We start from the raw sequence: 17,172 nt of genomic DNA, 5'->3' as shown, positions 1-17,172 counted from the left end.
AGCGATGACCCTCTTGGTGTGTTACTGTGGGGAAGTGACAGGTGCACGCTGTCCCGTGATTGTCCGTGTAGCTGGTACTTCTTCAGTGTCCAGCAGCGTGTTCCCTATCCTGTTTTGCTAAAAGGCCACTTATCAAAGCAGTGACAGGAGATCAAAGGGTAGCTTCAGAGCCCCACGGATGACAGATCTGTATTTATGGCTTTAATAGTTCATGTGCAGCTCAAAATCATAACCTATAAGAGAGGACTTCCAAACTTCCGTCATCATAGGGGGGCTTTTCCTGCTGTGCAATGTTATGGCTGCAGCAGGCCTCTTTTCCATCTGGACTGTGCACAGAAGACCTGTGCGGCAGCTCAGGTAGCATGGGCTGCCCAAACACTCAGTTTGCCCTTCCCTCTGGGATGAGGGCAGCAGGCTGGATTTTTCCGTATCGGCATGTAATAGCTCACTTAGTACAAGAAACATGCAATGTAGCTGGAGAACCTTGCTCTGAGTAATCATCTGTAACTGCAAGCGAAGATTTCTAAAAGCAGATCAGTAATCTGGAAAAAAATTGTATGTATTTTGTTAAAGGAAGTCTCTGAGCCACAAATAGATGGATGTTGGGAAGAGTAGTCTGGGGAATTGTCACTATACGCCTGCTCCATGACCTTCACTAAGCATCTGCTCTTTGCCATGGGCCCGGACAAGCCAATCAGCCTAAGTGGCCCTTTGGTTTCACCTGCTGGTGGGGCCATTCTAGGTACAGCAGGGCACAGATCACCGGGAATATATCTGTGTGTGTATGTGCAGGGATGGCTGAGTGGACATTCTCTGGAGAGTATACAGCAGTGGGCACATAACTGCAGCACATCATAATCCCTTTTATGATACCTCATCTTATTTTCATGCTTTTTTTTTTTTTCAATGCTCTTGACTACTTAAATACCAGCATATTCAAGAAAGTCGTTTACCCTTTGTTCTTTGTGTGTCTCCTATAGTGAGAACCTAAACTCCTGCAATTCTAGCCCTGTGTTTGCAATTCGTTGTATATGGTTTGCCATGGACTTCTTATGTTATTATCGTTATTGTTATTATTTTGTTTAATTTACTTCTTGGTTAAGAAGCTGTAAAAATAAGGCCAGGCTGTGACAAAAAGAGATGGTCTAAAACTGATGCTAAATAAATAGTCTCTTACCACATCAGAAATGGAGCCAGGACCCTTGCAGGGCAGTTTTAAATGTCTTACAAGGGGTGGGGGGAATGAAACTTCCCTTTAGTGTGGAATGTGAACATTGCCTTTGCGAATGGCAGAATATGATATGATCCTGTGGCACAATGATTTCACCTGCTCATTTTTAAGGGATTGTCCCACCTCTGAAGCCTAGGGGCTTCTGTAAAATATTATTTGGTTGATTCAAACCCATACTTGTCTCCAAAATATCCTTGTCTAGAGTTTCTACAAAGTCTATAGAGGCTTCTTGATGCATGATAATTTTTTTTTTTATCAAGCACCTGCTTTCTTTGCCTAGCTCAGTTATGCAGCAAGGTTGTTTTTACAGTATTAAGAAGTGAGCAATATATTCCATATGCCACCAAGCTTTGTAAAGAATCCTGCTGATGACAATTTCACAGCTGCTGAGAAATAGGCCAAGCCTTCCTATAAAATGACAGTAAGGAAAAGAGTATCTATTCCATTCGTATTGGCCATGCATCCTCCCCAACTTTTTCCCACTTGAAGGAAAATGTTAGCCCTTCCGAACTATGGAACAACAGATGGTGACAGAAACCAATTTCTACTGCAAAGCCATTTGGTCAGGAAGTATCAAAAAATGTTTTGGAATTGTGAAAATGAATTCTTGGCTGCAGGGCTACCAGCAGCCTACCAGAAATGAGACATGAAGCAACTGCTTAGCAAACCTGAAAGCCTGCTTGGTCCTGAGAGAAATGGCTTTGGTCAAACATTTTGGAAATTAAGAACTTTATATATGTAGGGTCTGGACTTCAGAACTGTTCTGAGTATTATGGATGTTATATGGATAGGTTCTTAATTTCTGGTCACTGGTTGCTTGACCAGCTACCAAGAAAGTAGCCTTCAAAATATGCAGAATGACCTCCAGCTGAGACAAGCTTAATATAGCTCCTCCTGGCCTAGTCAGGTGGAACCTTCTCTTTTGGCTCAGCCGATTTGCTGCCCACAGACCATGAAAGTCCCAGGGATCTGGTAACATGCAGGGACACAGAATTAATGCAGAAACAGCTCAGGCCACTCTCCTCACAGGTTGTGCTTAGTAGGTTGTGTGTGTCTGCAAGTTGCTGGATGCAGCAGGTTCCTTTGGCGATTCCTGTACTTCACCAAATGCATCTCCTCGGAGAGCAGTTTGAGGAAGAGAATTTGTTTGTTCTTTGGAAGTGCACCATAGTTGTCTGTCTGTGGCATTAACTCTGAAATAAACAGCAACATGCTTTTTCCCCTCAGAATTTCCGTAGTGAGTCTTAGCCACTCCTATAGAAAATGCCTTGAGAGAACTCCCCGTACATGCAGAACATAAACGATAGCAGCTGAACCATCTTGTTTTATCTATTCTGTTATAAATGTATACCAAATTGTACAGTAATGTCATGTCACCAGAAACACAGAGCAGATGGAAGTATCTTTCCACATATTGACTCATGTTACTCTGATAAAAGGAATTTGTTTCTCTCCTTCTGTCAAGCCTGCTAGCCTCTGGCAAGGGATGCAAGCCTCAGTGAGGAGAGCTTTACCAATAATGTTCAAGTGACCATCTGATTAAAATATACTGTCATTGGCCAGTATAGCTAGCCTGCACCAACAACTGTTTGGAGTAGCCAGTTCTATTTCTTATGTCTGTGTAAGGTAAATTAGACCAGGTAGTGTTGTTCCAGGTTGAGGAGACCTTGGGGAATTAACCCTTGAGGTAGTAGATATTTGGATTTTACAAGGATAACTTCAAGACCTCAGTATTTGGCCCTTTGGAAACTAATCCCAATAAAGCAAGTGCCAGGTCTCTGAACTCTGTTATTATAGAAAAGTGACACCCCCTGAACATGGGTTGCAAATGCTGTGTATTAACTACCAAAAATATGATTGCAAAGCACCAGGAAAATCCTGAAAAATAAGATAACTACAGTTGTGCCGTGAGCATCTGAAAAGCAGATACCCTCCATATTTCTGTTTGTGGTGAGTGGTATTTGACTTGATGAGAGCACAGTTCTCAGATTGAAACACGTGAAGCTGAAGTCAAAAGGGAGTCAGTGTAATCATTAACTGACTCACCTTCTAGATGTGACAAGTAATGAACCATTCTAAACTTGCCTGGAGCTTTCTTTGGGACAATACCCACAGGGGAAACCCTCTTAAGCTCAAGTGAAGCATTATCAAATGGGCCTTCTATTTTCCCCAAATGCCAGCTCTTTTCTGTCTTGTCTCTAACCACCTGAGGACATATAACTGCTGATCTCAGCATCCCAGCCAACATTTGCATCTTGGGGCTCAAACTACATGATAGTAAAATCCCCAACACAGCCGTTTTTACAAAAATCGCATATGCTTTTTGTTTGTTTCTTTTTTCCTTATTAGCCTGCTCCCACATTGGGGAAGTGTTTTAACTGCCCGTGCTGGGATTTTCGTGTTAGCAAAGCTCTTTAACCAGCATTTGGCTCTTTCCACTTTCTTACTTTGATTTGGATGACTGCCTGAAGCACCTGCTAATGGCCTGAAGCGTTGGAGCCGAAATTTGCAGTTTGTGTCCACGCTTACTCTGTTTGGTTACCTGCCTTCTGGAGCACCTGCTCCGTGGTCTGGGCTCAAGAGTCTGCTTTCTGCCTGCTGACAGCAGCACTCCTCTCAACTCTGCCTCTTCTCAGCTTTGTCCTGCACTTTGTCATGCTCTCTGTAGCCCCTGCTTCAGCATTGCCTGCGTCTGCACGTTCTAGTGCTTGAGGGAAGATTGGTGTTCCCCCTGGTATTTAGGAGCAAAGGTGGTGCCCAAGTAAACTGGTGATTGTGGTCCCCCTAAAACTTTTGCCATGGCCTTCACCAGCGGAGTTTTTTAATTTTTAAAAATAGATTTTATAGGGAAATAGTGAACTAGGCCAGCTGGCTGAAATCAGCTTGTAGGTCAGCAGAGGTCAGAAGCCACATGGCAATTCAGTGTTCAGGAAAAAATGTGCCCACTTGACAGAGAGGGACCAAAAGAAACTCAGAAAACGTGAGGAACGTTTCTTTCTCCTGCTCCTGCTGCCTTTTGAGGATCTGTGTGCTTTTCCATGAGGTTCCTCCTTATGCCTACACATAGAGAAGGCTGTGAGAAGTAGCTCTTTAGGCTGTGTGAGAAAATCCTCCTCCTTGTCAGGGGGCAAAGCTAGTGGAGGATTTCAGGGGTAGCAACTTCCAAAAGGGAGTTTTCTTTCCATTCTACTTTGGGAAGCATTCATTTTTTTCTCAGAGTCTTTGATCTGTGCCAAGGGTATTGTTTACATGGACCTTACCTTTCCAAAAAGGTGGTTTTATTTCTGTGTTAGAAGGATGCTACTAACAGCAACAGTAGACCTCAAGTATTGGCTTCCTGCTGGTCCCCTTGCTGACAAAGTCATCCTCTTCGCCAATGAGCTGTTTTCCTTTATACAGCCGCACTCTGCCCCCTACCCACCTTCCACACTGGTGCTGTGTGGGGTTTTCCCCAGGAACCATCCCCCTGACTGCCTGGGCTGCACACTGAGGCTTGTTCATACCAGAGACATCTGCTCTTGCAGAACTGGGCAGGGCAAGGATTGATTTTCTTTTTTTTTTTTTTTTTCTTTCCTTCTTGCTTTCCTTTGGTTGCCTCAAAATAACCCTAATTAATTTTGTGGAGAGTTTAGTGTGCTCCCATCATGGGATTGCTCTTTGTGCGGATCTCTTGCGTGCTATATTTAGGTATGGTTTTTGGAACACCATGTGACCCGAATCAGATAACTTCTGAACTACTAATCATGTCTTTGACACTGACTCCCTCCGTGGCTTTGGGGCATTTTACAGTTGTTTTCTTACATACAGAATGAAAATAGATATACTCATCTGCCTTGTAAGAGCTTCTTCCAGGGCTGAGAAATATTTAAGACACTGGTTTAAACTAAATTTGATTTTATTGTTTCTACTGTAATCTTAATTTTATTGTTTATTAGATATTTACCTTTCTAAAATTATTTGTTACTAATAATTTGCCTTAATGGATGCCCCTATTTCACCCTTTAAGGATAATTCAGTTTCTTCTGTGTTGTAAATGAAAATAGGACAGAAAGAAAAAAGCTAAATGCCCTCATTTCCTGCCCCACACAAATTTTCTTCCTGTGTTTACTAGTTGATTGATCCATGGAGATGAAAAGCCTAAAACATAGACCTGAACCATTTCCCCTTGTGCTAGCTACATCTGTTTTTTTAACACGGGAAGTTACTTATCTGCTTGGTTTTTTCTTGCTTTTTTTGAATTGTGCAGCCTGGCTTGTATCCTGTCCTCTTACACTGCTCGAGGCCACTCCAGCCCTGGAGGAGGCTGAGCTCCCTTTGGCTCCACATGCAGCATGGCTGGGGTTTGGAGCCTGTGGTCCTTTTCAAGGCATCATCTCTTTGTTGTTCATGTCCATAATTGCTGCTTTCTGTGTCTTCTGTACTTCTACAGGGAGCTGGAGTACTGGGATTTCTTCTGGCTTCACCCTTTTTTGCCCTAACCCTTTAGGACCTTTTCATAGGCAAATGGATCAAAAGACCTGTTTGACCTTTCAGTGGTAGGAAAGAAGTTGAGTTTGACCAGGAGAAATTATGGCAATACTTCCCTTCCTTTAGGAAGTAGTGAACTGAGAGGAAAAGGATTCTTCCTTATCTCAGTAAAATTTATTGTCTAATTATAAATAGCTTCCCCCTACCCCTTTTATAATTCCTTCAGAATTAAATCCTTTGCCCAAGTGCTTATTCTTTCCCTCGTACAATGGCAGTACAAAGAAAAATAACACATAAACTGAAAATTCAGCTTTGAGAAAAAGGCTGATAATGAAATATCTGCCAAAGACTCTACAATATGTGTCTGTCAGAGAGAAAAAGCAAACATTCTTATATTTGAATCTCTGAAATGTAACTGCACCAGACTAGTTGGGGAAAATTTGTTTGAAGATGTATTACGTTCCACGATCAAATGGAAAAAATGGCACCTGTCATCATATTTAGAAAACAGCTGGGTAACATGGCCAAGTGCCATAGTCTCTTTTCACATGGCCTTTATGCTGAAACCATCCAAGCTCCATTCTCAGCAACTGGAGAAACCCTGTGCCTTTAAATGGTTACAGAAACATCTACTTAGGGGCCAGCTCTTATTGCAGCAAAGCCTGCTTCTGATGCTTCTAATTAGCAGTTAATGGATTATACTTTACTTTTATAACCAACCCAGCAGGCACTCTTCTATAGTATTTTTCAGCTATTTTTGGTAGAAGATATATGCAATTGCACTGCTCTTCATGCTTTCATTTTGAGCATGCAGAAAATATTAGAAATAAAGCACTATCTGAGATTATTTTACCACTCAAATGCTTCATTTAAGTCGATTATGCATTTCCTAAATGTATATTCTTTCATCTAATATCTTAGAAAACTGTAATGGGTTAATTGCCCTATCTGATCTAGACTTTGATGCAGAATCTCCTAAATACATACTTATTGTTAATTAAAATATTTATATACCCAGTGAAAAGCCTGGTTTTTTTTAGACTTGCAAACACAGCTCCAGTATGTATTTATTTAAGAAAAAATGTTTTTCTAGATGAGTCCAGTACGGGTACCTTCAGAAGTTTAAATGGGCGTGTAGAAACTAATGATTTTTATCCTTGCTTTGAATTAAAATAGCAGTGAGGTTAGTAGCATTAAAGATTTGCAATGCTATGTGTGCGTGTGTGCCCATACACATGTGGATATATATGTGTATATATTGTATATACACAATATCCACAGTATGTATACCAACTTGGGCATGTGATTATAAATCTATATTTTATAAAGACATAAATTTTCATAGGCTGTGGTTGGAATTTTATACTATTTCCCCCTCAGAAAATTAATGTGATGTCAGTTTGTAGCAAGAAACCTGGTTTGCTGAGGCTCTCTTAGAACCTGCTGTGTTCACTCAGGCCACGCTTCCAGGAGGACAAGGTGTAACGTTGGTTAAACTGGAACAGGAGAGGGAGCTCTCACAGCAGCCAGCCAGGAAAGGGATGATGTACCCAAGCCTAGGAAAAGAGGGGTAGAGGCCACCAGCTGCAGGTGAGATGCACCTTCATTCTGCTCCCAATAGCTGTGGTCCCTTCACCAAAGTGGTTTCTCCATCCCTTACTTATGTCCAAAAAAAAAAAAAAAGGAAGCGGCTTGAAAAAACAAGGAATGGCTTGAGAGAGGAGCAGTTCCATGTTAGTTGATGAGAAGCTCAATTAAAGCCATCAGTGTGCTCTTGCATCTCAGAAGGCCAACCTTTTCCTGGGCTCCAACAGAAGCAGCATGGTGAGCAGGCTGAGGGAGGGGATTCTCCTCTGCTCTGGTGAGACTCCATCTGGAGTGCTGTGTCCAGCTATGGAGTCCCCAGCACAGGAAGGATATAGACCCATTGGAGTGAGTCTGGAGGAGGCCACAAAGATTCTCTGAGGGCTGGAGCACTTCTCCTATGCAGAGAGAAGTTGGACTTGTTCAGCCTGGAGAAGAGAAGTCCCTGAGGAGATTTTATATTCTCTGGTACCTAAAGGTGACTTGTAAGAACAAATGGGGACACACTTTTTACCAGGGTATAATGATAGGACGAGGGAAAATGGCTTTGAACTGACAGAGGGCAGGGTTAGATGAGGTATTAGGGTGAAATTTTTTACTGTGAGGATGGTGAGACACTAGAACAGGTTGCCAAGAGAAACTATGCTTCAGCCCTGGCAGTTTTCAAGGCCAGGTTGGATGGTGCTTAGGGCAACCTGGTCTAGTGGAAGCTGTCTCTGCCCATTGGAATGGAGTTGGAACTAGATGACCATTAAGGTCCCTTCCAACCCAAACCATTCCATTATTTTATGGTGTTACGACTTGCAGCAAAGCAAATGCCACCTGCAACACTCCTGCTTTGAAAGCGTTGCACTTGCTGGGTACAAGACTGTACAGCACTAGATTGGTATGGTCATGTCGTTGAATGCAGTGAATTTCAAAAGGTTCTCCAGAAAAAAATAGCTTTTACACTATTATTTTTACAGAGCAAAGGCTAAAAAGAAAAGGAAGGGAACGAAAAGGAAGGGATGGATAGTGGTTATTAAGTGAAATAGCTCCCTAACTGTGATGAGACATGGGCAACTGACTTTCTGTCCTGGTTCTTGAGGAAGATGGGTTGGGGCTTTTCCTCTGTGATTTAACGTCCCAGTGGAGTAGGAGGAGGAAGCTGGCTGTGCAGGGGATGAAGAGCTGTTGTTTCCCTGCCCCTCGCAGCACCTGTCTGCTGTAGGTGGGGAACAGAGGAATATCTGCTGGGCAAGGCCAGTCCGTCCTTGTTCCTGGAGCAGGTCCTCATTGTTTCATTCATGTTCCTTTCCATTTTCTTCAGGACAGTGCAGCAGGAGACTATTCTGTTCTTGAATCAAGGCCATAGTTGAGCCTCTTGGCAATTGTTTCATGTTTGCTCACTTGTAATCAGCAGAAGCTATTCTGACATGCTAATATGTGCTGTTAGGTTTCCTTTAAGAAATAATAAGATTTAATATTTTTTTCTTTTCCCCTTAAAAGAGGTCCCTCTCCCTTAGTTCTGCTCTATCCCTAAACTTCTGCAAGGCTAAAGTCCATCTTTGTGCCTGCACTATCTTATCATAGTGCACTGTAAATAGTGTATGAGGGCTGCAGGAGTTGCCTTTTCTCAGCCTCTTTCTGAAGCGTTGGTTGAAGAACGTGGCTCCTTAGAGCTGCATTTCTGAGCTCCACATCAAAGTAGTGAAGACAAGATATCTCAAGACTTGAGATATCTCAAGTTCAGTGACAGCATCCCAAGATCTCCATCAGCCAGAGCTCCCGGACTGCCCTGCCGAGTTTTGTCTCTCCGCAGTTTTGTGCCAGGCAAGCCAAGCTTTGCAGTAGTTGAGGTTATTGAGGAGAACTTCATCCAGAAGAGTAAGGCTCCTTCAAGCAGAGTTTGGTTTGAGTTCTCAGAAGGTCAGCGTGGGAAGCTTCCCATAAAAGCTGAACTTTGATGTTGTCAGCCAAGACAGATTCAGAAGATTTGGGAACATTTTTTTTCCTCTTTATAATTACACAAAATGCGGGAGACCTGTGAATAGGGTATTTTTAGATTGTACTTTCAAATATACAGTATCATAGTATGACAGCAAATTAAAATTCTTACCAAATCCTTTTTTTTTTTTTTTTTTTTTTTTTTAAGAAATATAATGTAACTCATAGTGGAAAGTTCGATAAAGAGCAGTGTGCTGCTTGGCACAGAATTCTGCTCGTGTTACTAAATGAAACATCACTGGTTGCTCTCATTTAGATGAACACTTTTGGAAATTCTTTTTTTTAAGGCTAGTGGATTGGACTACTAATTTTAACTCCTGTGGTTTATAATTAGAAACATTTCTAAACTTGTTTACAAACACCTGCACTTGACAGTATGTGTCTGCAATTTTAGAAGGACTCACTTGTCACTTCCAGTGGGGGTTGAGAGGGCATCTGAGTTCTTTGTGTTTGTACAGTTAGTTTTGGGACACTGGGACAAAAGTGTGTTTTTTAAAATAAGGGTATGAGAATGCGATGCTTTGTGAGGAGATTGTGTGCACCTAATCGGCAAAAAAGTTCTTAGTGAGTAGCTGTGGATTATTTCAAAGTCAGTAGGATTGATTGTTAATGGTCATTTGGAGTAAGATCTGAACTGGCACCCAAAGGAGAAATGCCAAGAACTAATTTTAGCAGTTGAGCCTCTCAATTGGAAAAGATGCTTTACAGGTTTTTCTGTTTTTATCTGTACTTAAGACATATTACTTTCTTTCCAGCTGTCCTTAAGAAGTTACTCAGAAAGAGTTTTAAATGACTTTTGAAAAAAATGATTGCATTGTTATTTCATATGAATTTGGAAGTGAGTTGCTGAGTGTACAGTAAATGGTGGAGCATGGTTCTGCTTGCTCCTGAGTGGGATGTGTGTCTTAAACAAGTCTGTATGCAACTTGTTTGCAGCGTGGTGAATATTATGCTGTGTTACTCACTGGTCAGGTGTATAATCACATTAGAAGGGATCAAAATACTTCACCAAAACCAAACCAAACCAAACAAAGAACCAACAACAAAAACACTCAAAAACCCGTAACACCAACCTTTTGGCACTTTACATCTGACTTGTAGCTGCATCACATAGGTTAACAATGTTGCTTACCTAATTTCTAATGTAATGGGAAAGATTATTGTTGCTAAAAATTGATGCTGTGTGGGAGGATGTCAGGAAGAACCCTCCAAATATGCTTCAAGGGTACAGCTGAACCAGAAGTAGTCAAAGCAGACTTAAGCAGTAGTGGCATAAGGTGTTCTATTGATTGTTAATGCTCATGTTGTTCCTAATTAGTATTAAAAACTCTGTTTAATTAGACCAACCTGTTTGGCTGTTATGTTCTCTACCAGGAACCATGGTCTTAGAGAAACTCCAATATAGAAGAGGATAAGGAATCCACAAAGTAGGGTGTTCTAATTTTCTGCTGTTTTGGTATCCATATAAACGTGGACCTGGATCCATTTGAGGAATCCACACTTATGTCAAAGGATCACGTCCTCAGAGGCACTTACTCTCTATCAATTTCACTGAGAGTGGATATAAGTGGAATTAGGCACCTAAATACCTTTGTGTATGCTTGTTCTCCGAAGGCAAACCTGCGGTGTGCAGCCTGTATGTTGTGCTTGACCCCTCTGCAGAGCACACAACAAACACTCACTGGGGGGCTCTTCCAGAGCAATTGCTCAAAAGTAAACAAACAGATAATTACATAAAGCTTTTGGAGTATGGTGCACAGGTCTGAAGAATTAGGTTTTGCCTTCTGTAAACCAGCTGCGCCTCGTATCTGTGTTTCTGAATTCCTTTAAGGAAGTACAGTTTTAACAAGCATTCACTTTCCGTAGCAAACAGACTTTAAAATAAAATTACTTTTGAAACAAGCAGGCTAGCTAAAATTATGATGTTACTTAGATACTGCACAGCATAATTTCTTAGCAAGTATAGCTGCAATTAATAAATTGTGTTGTAACCATATTAGGCTGTTACCATGTTTGAAAATAGCTTCAAACACAGCTTACAAGCTCCGGTGTTGTCAGGGTCGCAGTTCATCAGAGTTAGAAATACACGACATTTTAGAAATGGCTTATGTTTCAAATATGACCATAGAATTTAGACTTAAGTGGAATTTAATACCATTTCTTGCTTTACTAGAAATTTCACTTTTTATAATGAATTCTCACTGGAAATAGCACTTTCACAACTGATGTATTGAGAGAAATGCCAGTGTTTTCAGTTTTCCTCTATTTCAGTTTGCTCATGTCTGCTCTATGCCCACTTTCTTAAGTGTTAATATGTAAAAACATTTCCAAAAAGTTAGAGGAGGCTTGAAAGCAAGAGCTGTGCAAGTGTATAAAGATCCAGTGATTCAGCAATGCCTTGAAAATGGGCAAAATCCTCTTTGATACCAGAAGTCTTGACTGACCATGAAGTTAGTGAGAAAATTTCTCAGATGTGCCTGATAAGAAAGAAAGACCACCATGGAATATTTGTAGAGTTATTTAACCTGCATGGGCCTGACCAGTTTTTCGGTGTGTACATGTGAAGTGATCTGTTCTCAGGATAATCTGCCTGGTTGCTATTGGGAAACTGCATGGAAAAGTCTTTCTTTGGGTGCATTTTAAATGATACTATCTTCGTCAGGAAGTGGGAATTAAAGTAAATACAGGAGTCATGAAAAGAGGGAAAATGGGCTTCAGAGTTCTCCTTTGATTCTTCTCATAAAAAATAACTCTTAATTCAGGTAAAATTATTGTTCCTCACAATGACTCCCATGGTATGATTGAATATTTTGAGCCACAGCATGCATGGTGTACCAGAATGATCTGAGAATTGAATAATATCCAGGTAACTGGGCATATGAGGGTATGTCATATACCACCACATACCACAAGAGAGGACTCTTGAGGAGGCAATGTCTGTGGTTAGAAATCAGCTGTAGATATAAGGGGACAGCTTGTGTATTGCCAGAGGGAGTTAATGTAGGTTCCCAGCATTGGAATTATGGTTGCATTCCCAGGACTGGAACACGTTGCTAATCCCTGAGGTGCAAATTCTTTGCCTGTGTGTCCCATGGTAGATAGCTGTAAACCAGTCTTTGAAAGTCCATAAATAGGTGCAAAACATGCATTTTCGATAGAAGTAATGACGTTAAAGAGGGACTGTGACTATTACAATGGACTGTCTAGAATTATCTGTAACTTTAATTTTTGCTTTTATTTTTTATTCCTGGTACATATGTTTTATGCGAGCAGCTTTTTCGTATTTCCAGAGTAATGCCATGCCGTAAAAAGGTGTGGGCTTTCTTCTTAAAGAAACGGTTATATGCCAGTTGTACCTGAGCTGAGGGGTTACCCAGAGCAAATGTGTACAAAGTGAAACTGCTCCAGGATAACCTGCCTTGGTTTAGGGGAGAGTTAATGATAAATTTATTTTCGTGACCTGTCTGCCAAATATTTGTACACTAATTAGGTCCTATTTTGAGGGCAGAGCATGTGAGCTTGTAAGGAACCTCTTGTACAGGATGGGAAGGGCAAGAGGATTTTTGTCCCTAGTGAGCGCAAACCCCATTTTTTTATGCAGCATCACCTAAATATGCTTATTATTTCTAAGTAGCATGTGAATCCTTGGGCTCATATGGAGGTGATTTTTAAATTGGCTCGTGGGAATAGCTGTGGCCAGCTCAAGTGTTCAAGTGTAGAGCATTGGGGAAGAAACTGAACTGAGTCAAGGCATAATCATGGTTTTAACTTTATATAATGTCTTTTGCAATATAGTAGAAAATTACCCTTATGACTAGTGGCAGGACCTGTTGTATAAGTAATCCAGCCATGGTGCTGGTTGGTATCTTGCTTTTCACTTGAACCTCTCTGCGATGCAGGTCTTGGAGGAGTGAGTGCCTGGTGCAGTCTCTGCCTGACTCCTTGGTAAGTCATTCAAGTCTATCTTTCTGTACAGTCACTTTCCAACTGCTCAGCAAAAATAAGGAATTTTTTCATAGAGTGCTTTAAAAGAGAGCTGCTAATCAATTTTTCTTATTATTTTATGCCCTGTGATTTTTACACCACCCCCACCAGCTGCTTAATCATGCAAAAGCTGAACACTTCATTAGCCAGAACATGTTTGCCCATGGGCATTTCTGTAGTAAATTAGTTCTTTCTATTTATACAGGTAAGTCATGGCCAAAAGTCTTTAAGGTGCCAAAGGTAAGGGTTCGAATTAATTCTTTTTCTGAGTTTTCAAAAGAACTAGGTTTAACTTTGTGTGCTGTTGATTTGAAATTACACTTGAATTAAAGATAGTGTGGGGAAAAGAGCACTGTCAGGCTGTTCAGAGATGCATTGTGCCTTTTTGGATCTCAAATTTGGCCTTCGTAGTAAAGGCTGCCTTAAAAAAACCTAAACCAGCCCAAAACACTTGCATGCATTCACATGTGTGTATATATATATATATACATATATATATATATACACGCGTGTATATATGTACATGTATATATATATATGCACAGTATCTTCATGCAGAGACTGCTTATTTGAGTGGCATGTGGCATATTGACCTGTGTTTTTCCTTTCTTACTCTCTGCCTTTTACGTTATTAATTGAAAATATGTGGTTTGCAGATGCTTTTTTGCTTCAAATCAAATGGTGCCCTCTGAAAGCCTAGTTTAGCTTGACAATGAATTTAGCTTTCAGGCTTTGGCCATTGCAATATTGTTTGAATGCCACCATTTCCTGCAATCAATGTAATTTTATATCTACTTGGAATAGAAAGTCAAGATGGTGATTGCCTTAATTTAACTCAGTCTTGTATTCATTAAGGAGCTGATCCCGAATTCCTTTCAGATCAAAGTCTGTCTTGATTTCAGTGGAACCTTTCGGTGCATAAGGTGTGCGGTAGCCTTCTAAAATGTTGTCATTGTGACTAGTGAATAAAAACTAAATGTGTTGCTAAATTTAGGCTGTTGCTCATGTCAGCTTCCTTTTCTAAATGATGGTAAGTGCATTCCATAAATAGTATGCCTCTTATGTTGTCATATCTCTTTGGCTTGCTTTGCAGTATTTTACAGGATATTTGCAAATGAATTTTGTGTTCAGTAGGCAGGGGATGAAAATAACACTACTCATTGGGACTCCATTAACCCACAGCTAATGAGGAACCATTTCGAGGGCTGGATGAGTGTAATTCAGATTAGCCTGCGTGGCAGGCTGCTCTGCTCCCGCTCAGGCTCGCTCCGTGCCGCGCTCCCTGTGCCGTGTGCCGGACGGATGGAGCCCGGAGCGGCACAGCTCTGACTCTGGTTAAGTTTGCTGTGCTTCGGTTCCCCTTTTGGAAGGTAGGAGAGGAGAGGGAATGTGTGTCTGTGTGTGTGTGTGTGTATGCATAGATAGGTGACAGTGATCTTGACCTCCATGGTCAGGTGTTTTGGGATGTAATGAAATACTCCTCAAACACTCCACTCATGCTCTCTGGTTGATAGCATTGTTACTTGTAGAAAAGGGTACTATGTGGTGACAGTAAAGGTGGTCCAGACTGGCCCTTAATTAATTTTATTTTCAAAATCTATATTAGTGACTGTCGTGAGGGCACCTGGGCACTTTACATCAATAAAATAATCAATTTAAGAAATGGGTAGAGCAGAACTCTGTGTTCGCTAACAAAACTCCTGTTCCCCGTTACGACTAAAGGTCAGCCCAAGGCTGGCCAAGCAGGCAGGACTCACATTCCTGCTCCTTGGCCCTTGCCAGGCGCGGCTCTGGCGGAACACCACCAGCAGCAGCTCCCAGATGCCCGCGGCCCCTGCGGAGAGCAGCTCGCTGATGGCCGGCAACTGGTTAACCCCCTGCCTGTCTCAAGGTGGTTTCGGGACCAGAGGAAAAGGTGGGGAAAGACCAACCCCAATGAAAAGTGTGACTTTGCCCGTTGCTGGCACTCCACTGAAGTGCAGGCAACAGGGACTTGGTGGAGCTGTGCTGCTGGACTGGAGGGAGGAAAAAAGAGATCTTTTTCTAGAGATCTCTTTACTGAAGAAACTTTATTGACAACAAATGTTCCAATATGCAAGCTTAGCAAATTCTCTAGGAATATAATGCTCCCCAGTTTTTTCTTAACGTGTGTTAATATTTTATGATACCTGTGCATTAAAGGACAGTTCCTACAATGTTTAAGTGAGTTTGGGCTGCTAAATTACCTTTGTGGACTTCTAAAAGAACTCTACTGGTCACTGCAAATTAGCTAAATTCCCAATCTCACTTAACACACTGATGATATAAAATCAAATTGTTTCTGTTTTTCATGTATTAAGTGGGCATGTGTAATTGAATTAAATGTTGATGCAAAGCTGCATTTTATTTATTTGTATTAGCACATTTGGGGCAATAATCCCACTTTAATACATATCTAATTCAGTGCAAGCAGCACTGAAACTAGGAGCTTCTGGACAATTTTTTGAATGTGAAATGATAATATATTTCCATGTCTTGAAATCCAATTGAACTCAAGCTGAGCCTAAAAATCCAGGATCTGATTCAGGAGAATTCAGTCCCATCTGGCTGGTGGGTAGCAGGTGTGCAGTGTGTGTTTGAGGGAGGGAGGTGATTGCAAGGAGTGAAACATTTCTCTTTTCCTGTAAAGCTTTAATTTGAGTTTAATGCTGTGGTCTGAAGCTCTCTTCAGTTTAGGTTCTTATGTAATTACCTACATCTATTGTTGGTCTCCATTTTTAGACAACATAATGGTGATGGTGAATGGCAGGAGCAAGTAAATGTCCAGCATTATGAAGAAATATGGTTTCTAATTCTCAAAGTTTGGATTTATTTTCTGTTACACCCAAATCCCTTGTATGGGAGGGTATGTTTTTAGAAATTGATACAGACGTGATCCTTGAAGACCAAATGAGAAAGGTTTCATTGCAGCATTCAGGATACAGGTTTGGGTATTTTTGTGTGTTCCCACAGCAGCATAGAGAACATTTGTGTTTTGTATATTTTTTATAAAAGAAAATAAACGCCATATTATGCAATTTCTGTTTTCAAACCATAATAGACAGGTTCTAGGTTTTTATTACTGCAGTTATAATGAAGGAGGGCTGTTTAATCTTTAAAAGTATTTTAGCAAATCTGTTGAATACTTTTTACCTCATAACCTTAAGAAACTTCTCCCTGCCTTTCTCATTTTCCTCTTTCTCTTTCCCTTTCTTTGTCTTTTGATCAGATACTTCCAGTCAACCCTCGCCTCTGCCTGGGAGCTTTTTGCTTGAGAGGTTCAAGAATCTATTCTTCCTTGACTTTTGTCACTAGCTATCAAGTCAGCTCCCTTTCACACTCCTATCAAGTCTCCCTCTTCCAACTTTTAAATATTTCCTCCTCTTTTTATTTGTCTTCACTGCTGTATAACATTGTGCTGAAGAGTATTCCAGCACACAAGGTTTTTATGGGAGTTGGCATGCAAAGCACTTCTTACTTAACAAAGTAAGTAAGCAAACATACTTCTTTTACAGTTTTTGAGTTCACATTACTATAGTAATGTGAACACTTTTGCTGCTGTATTTCACAGGGTTTTTTTCATGGTGAACTGACTTAATTTCTAACGTAGAGTGGAGCTGGTGCTGTGTTGCCAAGGGAAGTCCATCTGGTTTGACAGTTGAAATGATAAACATTTCTCTGGACATCCCTGTGAAGTTCTGCCTTTTGTTTGGTTGCTTTATGAAGTTAAATGGAAGAGGTCACCCCCTTTGACAGAGCAAATTCTTTTTTCTAGCAATCGGGCTTTGCAAGAAAACATTTTTTATTAAGCAAGTCATCCATACCACACCGTAGGCTGTTTGAGTGTAACAGTATGTTACAGTCTGCAAAGTTAATGCAGTTAATATTCAACTGAACTTTTG

At 40.9% G+C, this 17,172-nt stretch overlaps 1 protein-coding gene across 18 annotated transcripts in view; it reads left to right on the top strand.

Annotated features, from left to right (window-relative positions):
• Positions 1-17,172, top strand: part of ESRRG (estrogen related receptor gamma) — a 392,895-nt gene that overhangs the window by 40,367 nt on the left and 335,356 nt on the right. For 12 of the 18 annotated variants that reach the window (XM_066316190.1, XM_066316200.1, XM_066316193.1 and 9 more), the window contains exon 2: positions 13,168-13,213. The exons of 5 other annotated variants lie outside the window; for them this stretch is intronic. In XM_066316190.1, coding sequence (XP_066172287.1) covers positions 13,168-13,213 — 46 coding nt within the window. Of the gene's footprint in view, positions 1-13,167; positions 13,214-13,475; positions 13,493-17,172 lie in introns of those variants that run through there. One more of the 18 variants, XM_066316209.1, reaches the window with a different exon arrangement.

Source organism: Sylvia atricapilla, chromosome 3, assembly GCF_009819655.1.
Source record: "Sylvia atricapilla isolate bSylAtr1 chromosome 3, bSylAtr1.pri, whole genome shotgun sequence".
Taxonomy (NCBI): Eukaryota; Metazoa; Chordata; class Aves; order Passeriformes; family Sylviidae; genus Sylvia; species Sylvia atricapilla.
The sequence above is the reverse complement of the archived record's forward strand: the minus strand, read 5'-3'. Positions and strand labels throughout refer to the sequence as shown.